Source organism: Rhamphochromis longiceps, linkage group LG9 (genome assembly GCF_057381845.1).
Source record: "Rhamphochromis longiceps isolate RC_006_pf linkage group LG9, R_longiceps_female_GT1.1, whole genome shotgun sequence".
In the NCBI taxonomy this organism is placed as follows: Eukaryota; Metazoa; Chordata; class Actinopteri; order Cichliformes; family Cichlidae; genus Rhamphochromis; species Rhamphochromis longiceps.
This window is the reverse complement of record NC_140565.1, coordinates 30735951-30758383: the sequence shown is the minus strand read 5'-3', so window position 1 is coordinate 30758383 and position 22433 is coordinate 30735951. Positions and strand designations below refer to the sequence as shown.

General features: G+C 40.1%; 2 protein-coding genes across 7 annotated transcripts in view; both read right to left on the bottom strand.

Moving 5' to 3' along the window:
- Positions 1 to 579: 579 nt before the first annotated feature.
- LOC146662537 (uncharacterized) lies at positions 580 to 6618 on the bottom strand. Of its 2 annotated transcripts, none has more exons than XM_085419223.1 (4): positions 6499 to 6618; positions 3662 to 3767; positions 2302 to 2730; positions 580 to 1973 (listed from the first exon to the last, which is right to left on the bottom strand). In XM_085419223.1, the coding sequence occupies exons 2-4, from the start codon at positions 3677 to 3679 to the stop codon at positions 1404 to 1406; spliced, it is 1017 nt and encodes a 338-aa protein (XP_085275349.1). In that variant the 5' UTR covers positions 3680 to 3767; positions 6499 to 6618; the 3' UTR covers positions 580 to 1403. The 2 variants fall into 2 exon arrangements, with proteins under 2 accessions (XP_085275349.1, XP_085275348.1); XM_085419222.1 differs by having other exon boundaries at positions 581 to 1976.
- A 5219-nt stretch (positions 6619 to 11837) lies between these two features.
- Positions 11838 to 22433, bottom strand: part of LOC146662535 (uncharacterized) — a 31887-nt gene continuing 21291 nt past the window's right edge. The window contains exons 1-5 of one of the 5 annotated variants that reach the window (XR_014913389.1): positions 22135 to 22241; positions 18865 to 18970; positions 14315 to 14911; positions 12588 to 13989; positions 11839 to 12441 (exon numbers count right to left, since the gene is read on the bottom strand). Coding sequence is in view for 4 of the 5 variants with exons in the window: in XM_085419248.1 (XP_085275374.1) it covers positions 13297 to 13989; positions 14315 to 14911; positions 18865 to 18882 (1308 nt within the window). In the remaining variant the exon portion in view is untranslated. Of the gene's footprint in view, positions 13990 to 14314; positions 14912 to 18864; positions 18971 to 21519; positions 22111 to 22134; positions 22242 to 22433 lie in introns of those variants that run through there. The other 4 variants (XM_085419248.1, XM_085419251.1, XM_085419249.1 and 1 more) reach the window with 4 other exon arrangements.

The following is a 22433-nucleotide window of genomic DNA, read 5'->3' as shown; positions in this document are numbered from 1 at the left end:
TGCCGTTTGCCACATGTACGCTAGTGTGTCCGCAGGTGTATACGAGCGGAGTGTAAAGTAGCAGTGAAAACGAGGACTGGATTTTCAGTCATGTGGATGTCCCCTGTGAACAACTGGAACGGATTGGATAACGAAGCACTGACGCTACCTTAACAATGTAAAGCGAAAGGGACCAACCGAGTTATGATCATATTTGTGTGAATAGCGACAGGTTTATATTATTATTTCTTTAGACTCATATTCCTGCATCTTTATATTGAATTTGTCTGCAAGTTCTGTAAAAAAACAAAAATCGAATAAGTTTAAAAAAAAAAACAAAAAAACCCCGCCAAATTATTTAGGGGGGCTTAAGACTATTTTAGGGAGGCTTCAGCACCCCTAAAATAGGCCTAACGACGCCACTGGTGAGGAAGGTTCCTAACTGAGAGAAGTGACCCAGAAGTATCTGTGTAGCAGCCACAATGAATCGAGATCATGAGCTTTATTAACTGATCCAAGTCTCTTCTTTCATCTTCTGTATTATTCAGTTTGCATTGGTAATGCCCATTATTGTAATGCTTTTTTACGATAAGCAAAACTTTATTTTACTTTGGGTTAGCTGGGATAAGTGATGGATGGAGGGAATTTTACTTCAGCCACAGAAATCCTAAACAGGAAGGAGGAGCAGAGTTACAGTGGATCACTATCCAGCAGGGAAACAAGATTTATTTCAATTTCTTGGCAAAGAGTGAGATTTACGCAGTGGGCAAATTAGAGAGATGACACCATCAGATCCCGAGCCCTCCATGTGTTAATCAAGACACTGCTGCTGTGTTACATCCACAAATAATGAATAAATTAGGAGCTAAAGCTAAAAGGACAGTTTATTTGTACCATCTTCATGTGAACACATTCAAGAACATCACAGATGAAAGAAACATTAAAAACTTCCACACTACACAAAGCTAGAAAAATAGTTTCTTCCTATATGTAGAAAAAACAGAAACATCGAACACCTCCAAGACTCTCTTTGAAAGAACTAAAAACCTTTATTCTCATGGTCCAATCATGAGTGAACTCCCCGATGAAGCCTTGTGTGCTAAAACATGTCAGAGTTTAAAGGTTAAACATGAGTTTCCAAAACGTTTTGCTGGAGAACAATGAACTATTTGACTGAGTTTCAATTATTTACAGACGAGCAAAACCAGGACAGAGAAAAAAGGACAAAACTGACTCAGTAAAACGACAGAAAATAAGATCCCATGTAAATCTGTATTATGTAGAAGTTCAGCCCAGCAACCAGTTCAGTTCAACACAAGTTTAAATGATTCTATCTGAACTCTGTGGAGCCTGATCACAAGCTTTTTGAGTCTGACACTGAAACCAGAGGATCTTTCTGTCTCTTCAGATTCACTGTGATCCAGTTATGGGAGTGATTTCAGCCCTGAGTGATCACGCTGATGTTTGCACAGAGCAGACAATGAGGTGAATGTTTGGGCACATTGGTAACAGTGAAACAGTTTATTAGTAACGTGGGATCGTTTGTGTTCGGAGTATGAACTGAGATTCCTGAAGCTCTTGTCACACTGGTCACAGCTGTAGTTTCCTTCCATGTGTGTACGTTCATGCTTGTTACGATGACCTGATTGTGAGAAGCTTTTGTCACAGTGTCTGCACTTGTATGGTTTCTCTCCTGTGTGGACTCGTTTGTGTTTTTTAAGTTGACCTGCAGTGATGAAGGATGACCCACACTGATCACAGAGGTGCTTTTTAACCCCACTGTGAATCAGTTCATGTTGTTTTAAGTGATGCGATGTGGTGAAGCTTCTCCCACATTCTTTGCAGTATTTCAGTTTGTCTCCAGTGTGTCTACGTTGATGTCTTTTTAAGCTCCTTTCATGGCTGAAAGTTTTTCCACAGAGGTCACAACGAAAGTCTTTCCCACCACCACGGTGATGACAGGGTTGAGAACTGGATCCATCTGTGTCGCTCTGCTTCTAAACAAAGACACAAAGACAGTGTAAGTCAGTCCTTCAACACTTTTATCCTGAACGTCGCCTGAAATAAAGAGCATCTCTGCAGACGTCCAATTACATTTGACTGTTTCAGTTAACACACTCAGTTTACTGGGCTGCAATAACTACAATACTACCACCATAATACTACAGTAATACTAAAATCATAACTGACATGAAAATCTGAATAATCACTCAGAGCTGCTTTTCCATGCAGTAGAATTGCTAACATGCTAACACAGTTTAATGAGCAGAGTTGTTCCAAACAGTCAGGCTAAAATGACAAGATAACAATATAAATACATACCTCACAGTAACTGCACTTGTAGAGTCTCTTTCTGGTGTGGATCTGTTGGTGTGTATTTCGGTGCCCTCCCTGGCTGAAAGTTTTTCCACAGATGTCACAGCTGTATGCCTTAATTCCAGAGTGGGTAACTAGATGCTTCTGTAAGCTGCTACTGTGAGTAAAAGCTCTGCCACACTGATCACAGCTGTACGCTTTAACTCCACTGTGGATGAGTTGGTGTTGTTTTAGGGATTCCTTCCAGGAAAAAGACTTTCCACACAAGTCACAGCTGAACGGTCTCTCTCCAGTGTGGATGACCTGATGCTGTTTTAGATTAGCCTTCAAAGTAAAATCCTTCCCACACTCGTCACAGGTGTATGTTTTCTCTCCCTTTCTTCTGTGAGGTTTGTCGGCCTCCTGAGAGCGCTGACTTCTCGCTCCATGTTGGTCCTGCAGTGACAGAGATACAAACAGAGGCAGTGAGTGAAATGCAGTTGTGGAACAAACTCAACCTTCAAACTCCCTCCATTAACACTAGTTTTAAACCTGAAGGTGGAGTGTGGCACCAAACACCTTAAAGGTCTCTTATCCCCACCTGCTGGTAGTTCTAACACATTACATCCAACCTGCTGTTAAAAATAATTCATGACTGTTCAAACACTAAAATCATGCCCATCCCTCCTGATCGTACACACACACACACACACACACACTTTTTCTAGATTTATACATAACCATTCAGTGATAATAAATCCTATGTTTGTCTTATTAGCTGCTGACAAAATGATTGAACAATACTGGGTTTTTTTTACATTAAGAAAAAGGCACCAAACATCAAACCTATTTAAGCCTAAACAGTAACAACATGAAAGTAGAGCAGGGCGATATGACCAAAAATATTTATCACGATATACATTTGAAAATTTGTGATAACAATATAACTGACGATGTAATTGACGCGAGACAAAATACTTTACAACTCCACAACTTTATTAGTGCAAAACACCCATCAATATATTTTCACTTAAACAAGCAGCTGTTTTTTATGTCCATTAAAGTTATATAAAAATTTAACAGTGCAAATGCAAATTGCTTGCTGACAGTTTAACCAAAAGGATTTTCCAGAGGAAATTGGCCGACATTTGCTCCAAGGCATTTGTATTTGCACTGTTAAATTTTTATATAACTTTAATGCACATAAAAAACAGCTGCTTGTTTAAGTGAAAATACATTGATGGGTTTTTTTGCACTGATAAAGTCGTGGAGTTGTAAAGTATTTTGTCTAGTGTCAATTATATCGTCAGCTATATTGTTATCGCAAATTTTCAAATGTATATCGTGATAAATATTTTTGGTCATATCGCCTTGCTCTGTCTGTCACCTTCTGTGTTGAGCTCATTGTTTCCTCTGTAGTGGCTGAGCTGAGTCCAAGTAGCTGAAAATGTTCCTCTGCTGCTCCGTCAGACTCTTCTCCTCCTGCTGATCAGCTGGGACACAAAACAGATCTTTGTTAGGCTCCACACTGCACTGAAGAGTCAAAGTGTTTCATATGTTCAACAAATTTTTGCTTCCCGAGGTGGGCAAACAGACACAAAAGGTTTGAGCACCGATACCAAATTTAGCAGTATGCAGACCAGTAGCAGGAGAGACTGAGGCCTGTTATTAGAATCAAATGCCCAGTGGGCCGACACACCGATTTGCAGCGTTAAGACAAAGACAGCTGTGTTTTATCCTGGAATACATTTATTTTACATTTTCTTGAAATGTTTTTCATTATAGCACTTTTACCTCCAACTAGGGGTGCAACGATACACAAAATTCACAGTTCAGTTCTGTTCGATACTTTGGTGTCACGGTTCGATACTTTTTCGATACAAAAAAAAAAAAAAAGTTCATGCCTTTTTAATTAGTCATTTATTAACATTATAAATATATATTTTAACTCAAAAGTACAGTTTTTAAATTTAATGTTGATGAAACAACAAAAATAAATAAATAAATAAATCTGATTGAGGAATCACTCATCTTTGGAAAAGAGAGTTTATTACAGAGAAATGGCTCTTTCCAAAATAAAAGCTATTCTATACGCTTCTTCTGGGCTATACTCTCAGCAGCATATTAAACATATCAGGTCCCCATAAGGAGAATCATGTGCTAACGGCTGCCTAAATGACTCTGGTAACGTTTGTGGCATGTGTGCTTGTTGTTTTTGTCTGCTTCCACTTGTCTTTGCACTAGGATGATGTCGGCATAAATGTGTAGTCATATTCATTGTGTTCCCACTAGTGCTGTCAGCGTTAAACTCGTTAAAATGACGTTAACGCCATAACGCTGCAAATCTCCCTTAACGAGTTACCATGGATCGTGTGCGTGGGGCTGGACGGCATCAACATGTTAACGAGCTAACTGCGATAACGCACTAGTTCCCACCAATTGAGCATTGCGTGGCACATCGGACATACTGTTTTACTTTTGTCCATGACGCGCTTACCATCAGGGTCATGCTTCACATGAACATCACGATAGTTTCAAACGCCAGATCTGAATGAAGGTGGGGGAGGTTCAATTTCGGGTAGCGTTGAGGCAGTTGCCATATTGCAACGAGCTTGGCTTCTGTCTTGCTAGCTTGCGCTGCGCTCAGTGGATCTGCACTCGACAGTGCAGCCTAGGCGGGGTAGTCGAACACAGATCTACTGAGCGCTCAACACAGACAGCATCGTTGGAAGAAAAGTTGATAAAACAAATAAAAGATTTTGTATTGTTCGATACATATGCATACCGAACCGAAAGCACTTTATCGAACGTATTTGTTTGTTTTGTTTTTTTTAAAAACACACTCCCTTCACCTCTTCTACATTCTTATGTTTCTCCCAGAGCAGATCTGAGGGGCAGCCCCTCAGTCATACACATATACTTTTAATCTCACCCTTAAGGGGTGGTCCCCAGGAGTTTCACAGCATGGTTTAGAACAGTGGTTCTCAAACTGTGGTACACATACCACTAGTAGTACTTAGTCTCTCTCTGGTGGTACACGGAAAACCTCAATTTTTTTTTTAAAGACTAAACAATATGTAATTGTGGAGGTATGCAAAGATGACACAAGCGTTCCTGGGGCTCTTCTGGGAGAGAGGGTGGACCAGAAAACGTCTCCCCCGAGCATGAGTCCTCTATAAAGAGCAGCTTATTGCCAGTGGTTGCGGCCACTCCTGCAAGTGAGTAGTAACCCTTTGCAGCCAGCAACAGTGAATTGGTGAAGCCAGCTGTCGGAGGAAGACTTGAGTGAAGAGGAATCCGCCTTCATCTGTCTCTAGCAAGGACAGTGTGCTCTACATGAGCTCAAGAGCAATACCGTCACCCAGACCCGAGAGAGAGGGGTTTCTCGGTCCGAGGGAGTAGCGCCGTAGACGTGGACAAAATTGTTGGTACCCTTCAGTCAATGAAAGAAGAACTGACCAGGGTGTCACTGCAGTTTGTCACACTGCGCACGCGCAAACACAAATGTCAGCGAAAAAGACGGCACAGCACATGTGTGATCTGGACACAAGCGATGGGAGCACAACTTGTAGAACTTTGGAAAGCTCATCCGAGCCTTTTCGATGTGGCCTCACAAAATTATCACGACCACAACAACCGTGAAAATAGTTGGATCTACACTGCTGCTCAATGTTTTTCATTAGCAATTTAGCAAAGTTGATGGTGGTGGTGTGTCTGTGTGAGTGAAAGACAGAGGGATAGCGAGCGACAGAATTTCCGTTATAACCTTCATTTTATGGACGCACAGTGTGAGCACTCAGGTCGCATCAGAGCATCGGGCCGTATAGTGTGAGACCCTGCACCGTGACCTATGAACTTCTAACCCCTGCGAGTCAACGTACAGTTTGAGTAGGAGCTGAATCGCGCGACTGAAAAAAATCGCAGTGTCTGCCCAGCATTAGCCCACGTATACTACGCGATGCACGACGAAGGCCAAAATCGGGCCGATCGCCAAAACGGTCGCACGACTCAAAAATCGGCTCAAAATGGGCCAAAAATCGCACAGTGTAAGCCCAGCATAAGCCCAGCATTACACACACCCAGCTGTGGTTTCCTGTTTTGCTACACTCTGGAGAGCCTCGCCTTTAACGGTCTTCTCTCACAGAGAGCAACAGAAAGCGTCCTTCAGAAAACTTCGATAAACTCAAGATTGACTGAACAGTTCAAAGTTACCTTGACACTTACCTTTAGATGTGAGAGGTAGTGATGTGTCGAAGCTTCGAAGCGTGTCGAGTAATCTCGGGGGAATTTTTATGAAGCGCGTATCGAGGCTCGCTTTGATTACGTATGCAGTGACGTTCAAGGCCTCGTGGGCAGTCCGTACCACGTGACTGATTCAGGAACTGGCTCGCCGGTTCGCGCCAGATTCGAAATAAAATGGGCAGCAAAACACAGCTGATTCCCTCATCACACTGTGTTGTGGAATTGGATTACCTACGTGCTACACAGTTACTTGAGCATTTCTTCTTCGATGGAACCAGCAAGGAAGAGATTTTTTTTCTCTTCTAATAAAGTATGCACACAGTAATAAATATCACAACTGATAAGTACCATAATATAAATAAACAACACTACAGATTCTATAATGTCTTTTAGTTTATTAAAAAGTGGAGCGCCACAAGTTTGTGTCATTATCCAGATGTACATAAGCATGATTACACAGTTACTAGGGGTGGGTTTTGATTATCGATTAAAATCGATTCTAGCTTGGATAACGTGATATTGATTCATTAAAATCCTGAATCGATTTTTAATATAAATTTATTTTGCCCCAAACGCCAGAATCTCAGGTTAAACTTCACTAAATTTCAACAACCACCAAACAGCTAAAACAGTAAATGACAGCAGATACACGTAGGCTATTATGCACAAAGACGTAAACACAAAGCGCGGACCCGCCGACACATCAGAATCAGTGAGATGTGGCCTTTCTCACCCGACAGCACGGACACGGTTAGGGCCGAAATCCGACAGCTCGCTGGTTCTGATCTGTCGGCGGGCCTTGTGTTTTACGCCCTTTTTGCGCTGATTCTGAAGCTGTAGGTTTTTACCTCTCCAAACAATATTGACTGAACCAGCAGCAAAAGAAGATCCAAACTACGCTTCACATAAACATAGCCATGAATTCCCTCTGACTTTTGCTATTTTGCTTCCACCACGATAAAATCACACTTCATGCACAGCTCGTGGTCTCTCTCTGTACTCCAAGAACAGTTTCCCGTCTAAAAATCTGTTTTCTGCATTATTCACTTGCTTGTTATGCACAAGTCTACACAGCAAATTCAAAAGTGTTAAATGTTTTGGTGTTAATAGTCTTCTTGCAAAAGTAGAGTTAATTTTACTCTAAGCAGAGTCACATTCTTTTAATGTAACTCTGAGGTGTAAAATGATAGTAGTTAAAATCGAGTGTTAAAAATGAGTGTTTCTATGTCAAATCTGGAGGTGTTACAATGGAAACATTAACTCTGAACTCCTAGAGGGGCTATGACACCAACAGAGTAAATTCACAGACTCCGCCCCCAGCACGGCTTCAATCGAAGCTGAAGTGAAGCCGTTTCAGAACATTTTGCTCTACATATTTGAGTTGTTTGCCATGCTTGGTAAATCATTTTTTCAAAGATTGTTTCAATTATTATTATGAGCTTTTACTTCTGTGGCTCTTTGGAGTTGAGACAAAGCTGTGTGAAAGGCATTAGCCATGTTGCTCGGTGATAGCATAATATTCTGTTTTAGCTAGCTGAAAGGTATTGTTTGCGGGCAAATACCACAGCCTTGAAAAAAAGCTTGCATGTGAATTTTCAGTCAAACTTTTGGTCAAATACACCTAAAACAATGTCTAGAATGTGAAATGTTGGTATAATGGTGCTACTTGAAGCCTGAAAACGATCGCCCATTAAAAAAAAAAACGAGCAAACAGCAGTACCAGACGTCCTGACTGGATTCTACGGTAGCATAGATCCCTCCAGAGTTTTGTGCACACGGTTTGGGTAAAAATGAAAAAGGTTGTGGTTTTACATTTAGTTCAGTATTACCTGCTGCCTGTGTCTTTGTCTTTTGGGAAAATACTTTACACAAGTAATGGCTCAAAGAGGATTCCTTTTCTTTCTTTTTTTTTACTGTGCTGCAATTGTTTACTGGATTATTTGTGCCGTTAATTAGTGTCAACTAATTTTTTATTCAATCTCCGCACAGGATATGCTTGTGAAGATGGAATATGAGGGAGAGCAGAAGTGCGTTGAAGTTCCACAAAGGGATGAATGAAGGACATGCATATTGTATTGAAGAAATAAGTGATGAGAATGCTGTTATTTGCATTTACCATGTCAGACCTTTTGATAAACAAAATTCTAATGAAAGTGAGAACATGTATACTGTTACATCTTTCAGAAAATGTTTTGATATTGTGGTGCACAGTTCAGAATAAATGTTTTTCAAAAACCATTGCATCTTTTTAGTAAATGTTTATTTCCAAAAGAAATTTCTAGAAGTTCAGAACAGTAAAATTCCTGCTTTTTAGAATGAATTAGAAGATAACTCTTACGTAGTTAAACTAAAATACTCTTTGAGAGTTAATATATAAACTCTTAACACCCAGTGTTAAATTATCAACTCCAGACAGATTTGGTGTTTAACACTAAATCAGAGTTAACGTACCAACTCTCCAAAAAGAGTTAAATTAACACTCTCTGGTGTGGACCCATATAGACACTTTAATAGTGTTGAAATCAAATCCGACAGTGTTAATTTGGACATGCTGGATTTGCTGTCTACCGTTGTTTACAGCGCTGTCGGTCGCTGTTTTTTTCCCTTTTACTTACTTCCGAAAAGAAAACCTAATTTCTGCTGTTCAGTAGGCTACTGAACAAATGTAAACTTTTTAAAATTATGCAAAATGCAAAACGCTTAGCCGTGTCTCTAAACCTCTGTAACTTTTCTCTGCTTCACTTCAGCAGCATCAGGTAATGTTCATATGTTGATTAATGGTTTTCTTTCGTTTTTGATCTACTGCAGAATATTTTTATAAAATCGTTTTTCTGTTTTAGCCTCAGCTACTTTGATACAAAGGCATCTGCTGTGATGCTTACACCTTTGATAAAGTCTCGCAAATCTCATCTTTCTTTTTATAGATATAAAATTATGGAAATGTACTGATCCGTGATCTGAATTATAACATTTCTGACTGAGGAAAAATTTACCCAGATCGGATCGAATCGATTCTAGAAATCAGTGACGATACCCAGCTCTAACAGTTACACAATCATACCAAAACTCTGTCCTGATAGGTTCCACTTTCTCTTTTGTATCAGACATACTGAGACAATATTCGGGATAAATAATCATGAAAACAATTTATTTATTCAGTTTAGCGGTTTACACGTCACATCATTATAATCACAGAGCTTGTTTCACTTGAATCGTCCACTTGATGGCGAAGTAGAGCAAATGAATCATCACAATGCTTCGAACCATGAGTCGACCAGTTGGATGAAAGCTTCAGTTCATCACGAGGCTTTATATCACCATCACTAGTATTTTGGTCCTAAACCATTCAGAGCTTTATAGACCAGCATCAGAACTTCAAAGTCTATCCTCTGACGGACAGGCAGCCAGAGTAAAGACCTCAGAGCTGGACTGGTGTGGTCCACTTTTTTGGTCTTAGTGAGGACTCGAGCAGCAGAGTTCTGAATGAGCTGCAGTTGTCTGACTGATTTTTTAGGTAGACCTGTAAAGATGCTGTTACAGTAATCAAGCCTACTAAAGATGAATGCATGGACTAGTTTTTCCAGGTCCTGTTGAGACATCATAACAGTACTTAATTTTAAACGTTTACTCTTTGGCCGCTCCGCTTCCACCGTTTTTTTCGGCAAAATTATCCACATCCACCGCCGCGCTATGCAATCTGGGATATGTTGGGCCACGAAGTCTACACCGACACATCTTTAAAATTCAGGGAAATGAAGGACACATTTGAGGGCCGCATTTCGAGCAGCCTTTGAATTGGAACAGCCTTCGTCGCGATGCTGTGACGTAATCGGCCTTAAAACGCGGCCTTTAAGGCTGCAGACCCTGAACTGGGATACAGCCCAGGAGTGACATGTTTAGCCACATGTTCTCCTTAAGTTGCTGGCTGTCTGAGTGGTGTCCAAGAAACGATGTGGGCTTCATAGATGATTGGCAAACCTTCTGGAGGAAACCTGGTCTTGTTAGGAGAGACGTCATCGATCCCACTTTGGATGGAGCAGCTCTCATTTCTAGAAATATGGACAAATTTATTAAACCCCCCAAAATATGACTATCCAGAGTTGGGACCAGGAAGCAGAGTTGCAGTCTTACACGCCTCTCTGCAGCTTCTCTCCTCCTGAAACGACAGCTTCAACACATAATCTGTTATTAGACTATTAAATATTTCACTTTAATGTTGCAACTACACAGTCACTTCTGTCTTTAAACAAAATAATATTTTCCAGTTACAGAAATTATGAAATCCAAACTAAAGTGTTACTGTTGCTATATGCATTTAATATAAATAATCGATGATGGTGCTGACATGAAGGAAGAGAAAGTTACAGGTTGCATCCTTTGAGTTTGTCTCTGTGCCTTTGGGCGATTTTTATGACAGATGTTTCTGTTCAATTCTTAAATCAACTTTTCAAAACACAAACACTATTTTAAAGCTTTTAAAGAGTAAAATATTAATGATAATTATAATAACAGTAATAAAAACAAAAGCTCTCAGATCCATCAAACCAAGCAGCAGAGAGAACAACAAGTGAAGATAAAACTTTAACCTTGTAGACTTCATTATGTTCCAGCTGCTCTACAGACGCTGTGACCTCGAACTTAAGCAGGTCGTAAAGTATGTGCAGCTCAATAACTTCATAATTACACCCTGTGGTATTTAGGCAGCAGAACAACTAAGAATAACAACTACAAATAATGTTTTTAGGTTTCTGTTGTACTGCAAGGTTCTGTACAGGAGAAACAAACCAAGAGCAAATATTACGTCTCATTTACACCCGAGCACGAAGAGCCATCAAAATTTAGCAAATTGAATCATCTTTGTTTAGATGCAAGAAGAATCATATAGAAATGAAAAAGTATAAATATAAATCCAGAGCAAAGATATCTTCTAAATCAGCGTTGCACATGTGCAGCTGCTGGGATTCACTTAAGCATTCGGCTCGTCGCTGTTGCAGATTTTTCTCTCGCTGTTCTGGCTCACAGCGCTGCAAGCACAAAAATAAATATCCCCAAAGGTGTGAAAGGGAGCTAATTAGTAAGAGTATTGTTACTCTCCCCAGGAGTAGTCCAGCAGTAGAAATCAGTCCAATAACAAGGTGTGTAACATCTAGCAGGGTGACAGAAAAACCCAGGGTAACTTCCAAGGACCTCAACGTCTCTCACATTGCGTTTTTTAAACATGTTTCCATTTGTCACTTCAGTCTTTACTCTGAAATACAGGAAGAGAAATCATGGCTGAAACAACTTCTCATGAAACCAGGGGTGTGGTCCAACAGTCAGTTTGGTGAGGAAGGTTCCTAACTGAGAGAAGTGACCCAGAAGTATCTGTGTAGCAGCCACAATGAATCAAGATCATGAGCTTTATTAACTGATCAAAGTCTCTTCTTTCATCTTCTGTATTATTCAGTTTGCATTGGTAATGCCCATTATTGTAATGCTTTTTTAAGATGAGCAAAACTTTATTTTACTTTGGGTTAGATGGGATGAGTGATGGATGGAGGGAATTTTACTTCAGTCACAGAAATCCTAAATAGGAAGGAGGAGCAGAGTTACAGTGGATCACTATCCAGCAGGGAAACAAGATTTATTTCAATTTCTTGGCAAAGAGTGAGATTTACGCAGTGGGCAAATTAGGGAGATGACACCATCAGATCCCAAGCCCTCCATGTGTTAATCAAGACACTGCTGCTGTGCTACATCCACAAATAATGAATAAATTAGGAGCTAAAGCTAAAAGGACAGTTTATTTGTACCATCTTCATGTGAACACATTCAAGTGTAGCTCCCGTTAGCCACCACGCGGACAAGTTCTTGTTTACAGATGATTTATTCAATGTTCGGCGACAAGATCACTCAGCGTCGTCATCATCATCATCATCGTGAGAACTACCCAAAGAAAACAATTGCAATAAGCAACATGTTTATAATAACTCTTATCACAGTAAATCCAAACGATAAAGGTATAGACACATAAATGCCCTTTTATGGCACTTTCATTGAAACTGAAATTAACAGAGGCACCCTGAACACACCTCATTGCCTGCTGTAGCCAAACGGGAGAAAGTCCGTTCTTCGCGCGAGCCGCTACTCCTCTCAACGGTGAGTCCACAATTGGGTTTAATTTAACTTAACTTATGTGTTCTTTAAAACTTAAGTCCAGTTTAAAGCAGTAGGACGATGCAGCTGAACTCACAGAGCGCCATGCTTCTCTGCTCTAGTGTCACCACAAACTCAGTCCGTGCTGCACGTTACTTCCGCTACCACCAATTACAAAACAAAGTTCCACAATTAAAGGAAACTTACAAATATAAACACAAGAAAAACATTGGAACACTTCACTGTTAGTTACATCAAGAACATCACAGTTGAAAGAAACATTAAAAACTTCCACACTACACAAAGCAAGAAAAATAGTTTCTTCCTTTCTGTAGAAAAAACAGAAACATCAAACACCTCCAAGACTCTCTTTGAAAGAACTAAAAACCTTTATTCTCATGGTCCAATCATGAGTGAACTCCCCGATGAAGCCTTGTGTGCTAAAACATGTCAGAGTTTAAAGGTTAAACATGAGTTTCCAAAACGTTTTGCTGGAGAACAATGAACTATTTGACTGAGTTTCAATTATTTACAGACGAGCAAAACCAGGACAGAGAAAAAAGGACAAAACTGACTCAGTAAAACGACAGAAAATAAGATCCCATGTAAATCTGTATTATGTAGAAGTTCAGCCCAGCAACCAGTTCAGTTCAACACAAGTTTAAATGATTCTATCTGAACTCTGTGGAGCCTGATCTCAAGCTTTTTGAGTCTGACACTGAAACCAGAGGATCTTTCTGTCTCTTCAGATTCACTGTGATCCAGTGATGGGAGTGATTTCAGCCCTGAGTGATCACGCTGATGTTTGCACAGAGCAGACAATGAGGTGAATGTTTGGGCACATTGGTAACAGTGAAACAGTTTATTAGTAACGTGGGATCGTTTGTGTTCGGAGTATGAACTGAGATTCCTGAAGCTCTTGTCACACTGGTCACAGCTGTAGTTTCCTTCCATGTGTGTACGTTCATGCCTGTTACGATGACCTGAATCTGAGAAGCTTCTGTCACAGTGTCTGCACTTGTATGGTTTCTCTCCTGTGTGGACTCGTTTGTGTCTTTTAAGCTTATTTGTAGTGGTGAAGGATGACCCACACTGATCACAGAGGTGCTTTTTAACCCCACTGTGAATCAGTTCATGTTGTTTTAACTCACTTGGTGTGGTGAAGCTTCTCCCACATTCTTTGCAGTATTTCAGTTTGTCTCCAGTGTGTCTACGTTGATGTCTTTTTAGGGTCTTTTGCTGAATGAAAGTTTTTCCACAGAGGTCACAACGAAAGTCTTTCCCACCACCACGGTGATGACAGGGTTGAGAACTGGATCCATCTGTGTCGCTCTGCTTCTAAACAAAGACACAAAGACAGTGTAAGTCAGTCCTTCAACATTTTTATCCTGAACGTCGCCTGAAATAAAGAGCATCTCTGCAGACGTCCAATTACATTTGACTGTTTCAGTTAACACACTCAGTTTACTGGGCTGCAATAACTACAATACTACCACCATAATACTACAGTAATACTAAAATCATAACTGACATGAAAATCTGAATAATCACTCAGAGCTGCTTCTCCATGCAGTAGAATTGCTAACATGCTAACACAGTTTAATGAGCAGAGTTGTTCCAAACAGTCAGGCTAAAATGACAAGATAACAATATAAATACATACCTCACAGTAGCTGCACTTGTAGAGTCTCTTTCTGGTGTGGATCTGTTGGTGTCGTCTCAGGTAATGTGGAGATTTAAAAGTCTTCTCACACAGGTCACATTTATAAGGTCTCTCATCCGTGTGGCTAAACATGTGTTGTTGTAACTGTGTGTAAGTTACAAACTGTTTTCCACACTGTTCACAGCTGTACACATCATGTCTGGTGTGAATGCGTAGGTGTATATTTCGTTTCCCTCTCTGGCTGAAAGTTTTTCCACAGATGTCACAGCTGTATGCCTTAATTCCAGAGTGGGTAACTAGATGATTCTGTAAGCTGCTACTGCGAGTAAAAGCTCTGCCACACTGATCACAGCTGTACGCTTTAACTCCACTGTGGATGAGTTGGTGTTGTTTTAGAGCAACCTTCCAGGAAAAAGACTTTCCACACAAGTCACAGCTGAACGGTCTCTCTCCAGTGTGGATGACCTGATGCTGTTTTAGATTACCCTTCTCAGTAAAACCCTTCCCACACTCGTCACAGGTGTGTTTTTTCTCTCCCTTTCTTCTGTGAGGTTTGTCGGCCTCCTGAGAGCGCTGACTTCTGGCTCCATGTTGGTCCTGCAGTGACAGAGATACAAACAGAGGCAGTGAGTGAAATGCAGTCGTGGAACAAACTCAACCTTCAAACTCCCTCCATTAACACTAGTTTTAAACCTGAAGGTGGAGTGTGGCACCAAACACCTTAAAGGTCTCTTATCCCCACCTGCTGGTAGTTCTAACACATTACATCCAACCTGCTGTTAAAAATAATTCATGACTGTTCAAACACTAAAATCATGCCCATCCCTCGTGATTGCACGCGCACATGCACACACACTTTTATATTATTTTATAATTTATATTATAGTGTAGTTTCCTATTACATATTTCTTTAATTTTTATAGATTTATACATAATTATTCAGTGATATTAAATCGTATTTTTGTTTATTTAAAAAGAACCCCATTAGCTTCCACAACAGATGTTGCTCATCTTCCGTCAAATACAATCACATAAAATATTATACAATAAAGTGGATTCAAGATATCCGCATAATTTGGCTCTTACATCCACAGTGAGGTTTCACAATTGTTAAAATATAAGCAATCAATAATAACAATATAATAATAATATCAATAACATTCAGGCACATTACACAAATTTCAAAAACAAATCATCTCTTACAATATTTACAACAACTAAAAGCTCTGTGAATCGGCTTTTAAGTATGGAAGCCCGTTTCCGCCACTAAATAAAAACAAAACAGCTAGTATCCATAAGTTGAAATTTTGAGAAATATAACTCGAAACTTCGAGTTAGCTCTGCCAATCAAAAATATAGGTGAATGAGGTCGCTTTCTTGTTACCCGGAAGCACATGGCAGAGGAACGTGCACTCAAAAACGGATCCCAACAAATTGGCGCTTTCGCGAGTACGTTTGCTGATAGTAACACCATGTGATTCAGCTAATAACACAGGGATTTCATCATTTGTGAAGCCAGGCTGAAAACACTCAGCAATCTGTGCATTCACGACTGGATGTAAGCTTAGTTGTAGCATTTGTAGCTGAGGGCTTCAGCTTCCGGGTAACGAGGAAATGACGTCATTCACATATATTACTGATTGGCAGCGCTAACTCGAAATTTCGAGTTAATAACTCAAAATTTTGAGAAAAGTAACTTGAAATTTTGAGTTATGGATCCTTTTTTTTTTTTAGTGGCGGAAATGGGCTTCCATAGTTAAGTGTTCATTGAAGTTTTGAATAGTTTGAATAATTCTCTAATTTTATAAGGCAATTTATTCCACTTAAACGTTGCTCTAAATGTAACAGTTTTACAAAAAGTTACTTTTAACTCGAGCATTTACTAAATTGCAGTTTGTTGAAAACTGTGTAATATGATTATGTATTTCATCTGGATACTGCAGCTGAGCAGAAATAAATGTGGTGTGTTTAAGAGAATTGCTTTCTTTATAAATACAAGTAAGCCATAGAATATTTTAGTCTGTACAGGAAGCCAAGAAAGTTGATAATACATTTTATCAATATTATTATAGTATGAACATCTTAACACTAATCTGGACGCTTTATTCTGGACTAACTGAAGTCTGTTAAGATCTGTCTTATTAGCTGCTGACCAAATGATTGAACAATACTCCAGATGAGACATTACTAGTGCATTAATGACATCTTTCATAATTGAAGTGATACAGAAAGAGCATTTCATAGCCATAGCTATGCCTTGTCCCATTTTCTTAAAAACAATCGATGTGCTGAGACCATGAAAGGTGGTGATTTATGGTAACGCCGAGTAGTTTCATCTGGGTGACGTGTTCTAACACTGGCTATGGAAAGACTCAGTTGTGGGCTGTTGACTAATCTGCTTCTAATTAACATAGATTTGGATTTAGATACATTTAAAATCATGTTGTTTTTACTTATCCAGTCAAACACATTCAGCAAATTTTGTTGTGACACGCTGATCAGTTCAGAGTTGTCACTGGCTGAATAAAACAAGGTGGAATCTTTGGCATACCCAAGATTAAGCCAAGACATATTGCAGATCATCAGTGAAAACTGAATAGAGAAGTGGAGCGAGGCAGCTGCCTTGGGGTAAACCGCAGTTCATAACTGAGAAATAACCATTGTTAGATTTGTATTGTTGATTGTCATTTATGCTTAGAAATATTTAACCATATATGCTTAGAGGTGTATAATCATTTGTAGATTGAAAGAATGTCTCATCCTAGGAGGTCTGTAACAGCTCTGTGTAGCATGAAGGGGGAGTGCGTTCACTCCCTCTACAGAGTGTTCCGGCGTAGATCACACCTCCTAGGAGAGGTCGTATCTTTTCTTATTGATTTATGGTATAGCAAGCACACGTATATCTGTTTAAGTATAAGAGCCTTTTGTTCAGATGGACCGCTAGACTCCTGGCACCAGCTTTGGGGAGTCTTCACAGGGTCACATCTGGATCACACACACACACACACACACACACACACACACACACACACACACACAGGCAAGGTACTCTTTGTGTGTATGTAGACGTCATATGTTAATGAACCGATGCATATTCATGTAACCTCAATAAAAGAACAGTGGTACGGGAGAGCGGGCGAGAGCAACTGGGGTCAAGCGAAGGAACGGCGTTTGTCCGGTCTCTCCCGTGCACGAGTACCATGAAGAACTTTGCCTACTTGTGTCTTGCTTTGCAGTGTAATTATATTGTCCTCAACGTTCCAGCGGATAGGTTCAAGCTACAAACCTATCAACCATTACAATAAACCTTCTGCTATCTTCTGTCCAAATAATTTTTTTCCAGCACAAAGCAGCTGGTGAAAATCCATAACATTTTAGTTTATCAATCAAAAGATCAAAATTTATCAAATCAAATGCAAGAAAAATGTCTGATTGTAACCTGAGGGGTTTTTTTACATTAAGGAAAAGGCACCAAACATCAAACCAATTTAAGCCTAAACAGTAACACATGAAAGTAGAGCAGGGCGATATGACCAAAAATATTTATCACGATATACATTTGAAAATTTGCGATAACGATATAACTGACGATATAATTGAGGCGAGACAAAATACTTTACAACTCCACAACTTTATTAGTGCAAAAAAATCCATCAATATATTTTCATTTAAACAAGCAGCTGTTTTTTATGTGCATTAAAGTTATATAAAAATTTAACAGTGCAAATGCAAATTGCTTGCTGACAGTTTAACCAAAAGGATTTTCCAGAGGAAATTGGCTGACATTTGCATTTGCACTGTTAAATTTTAATACACATTTAAAAAAAAAGCTGCTTGTTTACGGGCTCAAAATGTGGTCATAAATATTTTGTACTTGTAAAAAAGAAATTGTGTGTGCGTAAAAAAGATTTGTGCGTGCGTAAAAAAGATTTGTGTGTGCGTAAAAAAGATTTGTGTGCGGACTTAGAAAAAAAACCCCTGCAAGTTACAAGTGCGGATTTTGACCCTATTTTTCTTCCTTTCATCTGATTGGTCAATCACAAATGTAACAATCCAATCAGAGAACAGATGGGTTTGGCTGTCGGAGGGGCGCTTTTTTTGAACTGCAGGTCTTTGAAGGGAATAAATGCCCTTTTACATGCCAACCCAGCGTTTTCCTTCATCACCACGAAGGAAATCTGATTGACCAATCAGATGAAAGGAAGAAAAATAGGGTCAAAATCCGCATTTGTAACTTACAGGGGTTTTTTTTCTAAGTCCGCACACAAATCTTTTTTACGCACACACAAATCTTTTTTACGCACACACAAATTCTTTTTACACATACAAATCTTTTTTACAAGTACAAAATATTTATGACCACATTTTGAGCCCATAGTTCTTTAAGTGCAAATACATTGATGGGTTTTTTTTTTGCACTAATAAAGTTGTGGAGTTGTAAAGTATTTTGTCTTGCATCAATTATATCGTCAGTTATATTGTTATCGCAAATTTTCAAATGTATATCGTGATAAATATTTTTGGTCATATCGCCCTGCTCTGTCTGTCACCTTCTGTGTTGAGCTCATTGTTTCCTCTGTAGTGGCTGAGCTGAGTCCAAGTAGCTGAAAATGTTCCTCTGCTGCTCCGTCAGACTCTTCTCCTCCTGCTGATCAGCTGGGACACAAAACAGATCTTTGTTAGGCTCCACACTGCACTGAAGAGTCAAAGTGTCTCATATGTTCATCTGACCACAAAAAACAAAAGAATTTTGCTTCCCCAAGTGGGCAAACAGACACAAAAGGTTTGAGCACCGATACCAAATTTAGCAGTATGGCAGACCAGTAGCAGGAGAGACTGAGGCCTGTTATTGGAATCAAATGCCCAGTGGGCCGACACACCGATTTGCAACGATAAGACTCTTGGTGGCGCTGTCACTTGGTGTTCGCTCGCTCTGCGGTAGAGTATCAGTTCCTGTTCCTGCTCAAACACAGTGGTGTTTCTGAGTAGCTTATTTGCTTAGCAATTTAATTAACAACTTTTAAATACATTCTTTTTCATAGTATAATCTTCACGTGCTTCATCCGAAGCACACTTTCTGTGTACTCACTACCTAATTCATAGCCAAAGTATTCACTCACTTTCTCTGTACTGTTTCGCTAGCTTAGCTTAGCTCGTAGCCGACTCGTTAGCACCATGGCTACTTCACCTGTCCCTCCTGCACTTTCTTGCTCATTGTGTCAGATGTTTAGTTACTCCTCGGCCTCCTTTAGCAGTAATGATATCTGTAACAAATGTAGCATATTTGCAGCGCTGGAGGCCAGGATTACTGAATTGGAGACTCAGGAGGCTTCGCACCCTTCATTCACCCATAGCTAGCCAGGCCCCTGTAGCTGGTGCAGCCGAAGATAGCGTAGGCCCCGCTAGCTGTTCCCCGGCAGACCCCAAGCAGCTGGGGAAAGAGGGCGGCTGGGTCACGGTGAGGAGGAAGCATAGTCCTAAACTAACCGTTTTCCCCCACTCGGCGACACACCCGCCGGGGGTCGAACTCTGGTAATTGGTGATTCTGTTCTCAGACATGTGAAGCTAGAGACACCGGCAACCATAGTCAATTGTCTTCCAGGGGCCAGAGCAGGCGACATTGAAGGAAATTTAAAACTGCTGGCTAAGGGTAAACATAAATTCAGTAAGATCATAATTCACGTCGGCAGTAATGACACCCGGTTACGCCAATCGGAGGTCACTAAAATCAATATTGAATTGGTGTGCAACTTTGCCAAAACAATGTCGGACTCTGTAGTTTTCTCTGGTCCCCTCCCCAATCAGACCAGGAGTGACATGTTTAGCCACATGTTCTCCTTAAATTGCTGGCTGTCTGAGTGGTGTCCCAGAAATGATGTGGGCTTCATAGATAATTGGCAAACCTTCTGGAGGAAACCTGATCTTGTTAGGAGAGACGGCATCCATCCCACTTTGGATGGAGCAGCTCTCATTTCTAGAAATATGGACAAATTTATTAAACCCCCCAAAATATGACTATCCAGAGTTGGGACCAGGAAGCAGAGTTGCAGTCTTACACGCCTCCCTGCAACTTCTCTCCTCCTGCTACCCCCCCCCCCCCTCCCCAAACCTATCTCCATAGAGACTGTGTCAGCTTCCAAAAAGACAAAAAACAAACTAAAAATCAGCAACAAACAACTTAAACATAAACAATTACAAAGAAAGAACAATACAGTATCCACCTCTGAACCAAAGAGTAAAACAGTGAAATGTGGATTATTAAATATTAGGTCTCTCTCCTCCAAGTCTCTGTTAGTACATGACTTAATAATTGATCAACAAATTGATTTACTCTGCCTTACAGAAACCTGGTTGCAGCAGGATGATTATGTTAGTTTAAATGAATCAACACCCCCGAGTCATTCTAACTACCAGAAATCTCGAAGCACAGGCCGAGGGGGCGGTGTGGCAGCAATTTTTCACACTAGCCTATTAATTAATGAAAGACCAAGACAGACTTTCAATTCATTTGAAAGCCTGATGCTTAACATTGTCCACCCCAGCTGTAAAACCAGTCTTACTTGTTATCATCTATCGTCCACCTGGGCCTTACACAGAGTTTGTCTGATTTCTCAGACTTTACATCTAATTTAGTTCTGAGCTCAGATAAAACAATTATTGTGGGTGATTTTAACATCCATGTAGATGCTAAAAATTACAGCCTCAGCATGGCATTTAATCTGTTATTAGACTCAATTGGCTTCTCTCAAAATGTAAAAGAAGCCACCCACCACTTTAATCACACTCTAGATATTGTTTTAACATATGGCATAGAAACTGAACATTTAACAGTGTTTCCTGAAAACCCTCTCCTGTCTGATCATTTCCTGATAACATTTACATTTACAATAATTGATTACACAGCGGTGGAGAGTAGACTTTATCAAAGTAGATGTCTTTCTGAAAGCGCTGTAACTAAGTTTAAGAATATAATCCACCCACTGTTATCATCTTCAATGCCCTGTACCAACATAGAGCAGAGCAGCTATCTGAACGCTACCCCCAACAGAGGTCGATTAACTGCAGGAATGTCTTAAAGACATAAAGACCTGGATGGCCGCTAACTTTCTGCTTCTTAATTCAGATAAAACTGAGGTTATTGTACTCGGCCCTGAAAAGCTTAGAAATATGGTATCTAACCAGATTCTTACTCTGGATGGCATTACCTTGGCCTCCAGTAACACTGTGAGGAACCTTGGAGTCATTTTTGACCAGGACATGTCCTTCAACGCACATATTAAACAAATATGCAAGACTGCTTTCTTCCATTTGCGCAACATCTCTAAAGTTAGAAATATCCTGTCTCAGAGTGACGCTGAAAAACTAGTTCATGCATTTATTACTTCCAGGCTGAACGACTGTAATTCATTATTATCAGGATGTCCAAAAAACTCACTGAAAAGCCTTCAGCTACAGAACAATGGAGATTTCCGTTATATGGTAACGCCTGCAACTCACGTGACGCCCAGAATTGTACAATACTGATGCTCGAGAGCGCGCGTGTGATGCAAGTATGTGTAGAGTGTTGAGCGCGTGATCAGTGTTGAGAAAAACAACTCACGAAACTTGACCTTTCTTTACTCGTGGCTCACTTGCACTTCTAATATATTCGTTTGCACACTTACACACACCCAGCAGCTGTGGTCTCCTGTTTTGCTACACTCTGGAGAGCCTCGCCTTTAACGGTCTCCTCTCACAGAGAGCAACAGAAAACTTCATTCAGAAAACTTCGAAAAACTCGAGATTGACTGAACTCAGTTCAAAGTTACCTTGACACTTACCTTTAGATGTGAGAGGTAGCGATGGTCCGCTTGAAGCTGACGCTCCGGTGCGTGTGTCAGAAAGATAAACACGCTGCTTCAGAAGCACTTTGTCGAGGCTTGATTCGTTTGGCCAGAGTCACGTGATTAGTGACGTCTGAAGCTTCATTTAGAACGTACTTTTTAAAAATTGAACTTTATTGAACACACAATAAGTATACAACATACAAACACATAAAGTTTAAGAAAGAACAGAACATGAACATACAAAACCAGGGGTAAAAAAAATAATTATACGAGTACGTGCAAAAATCAACATA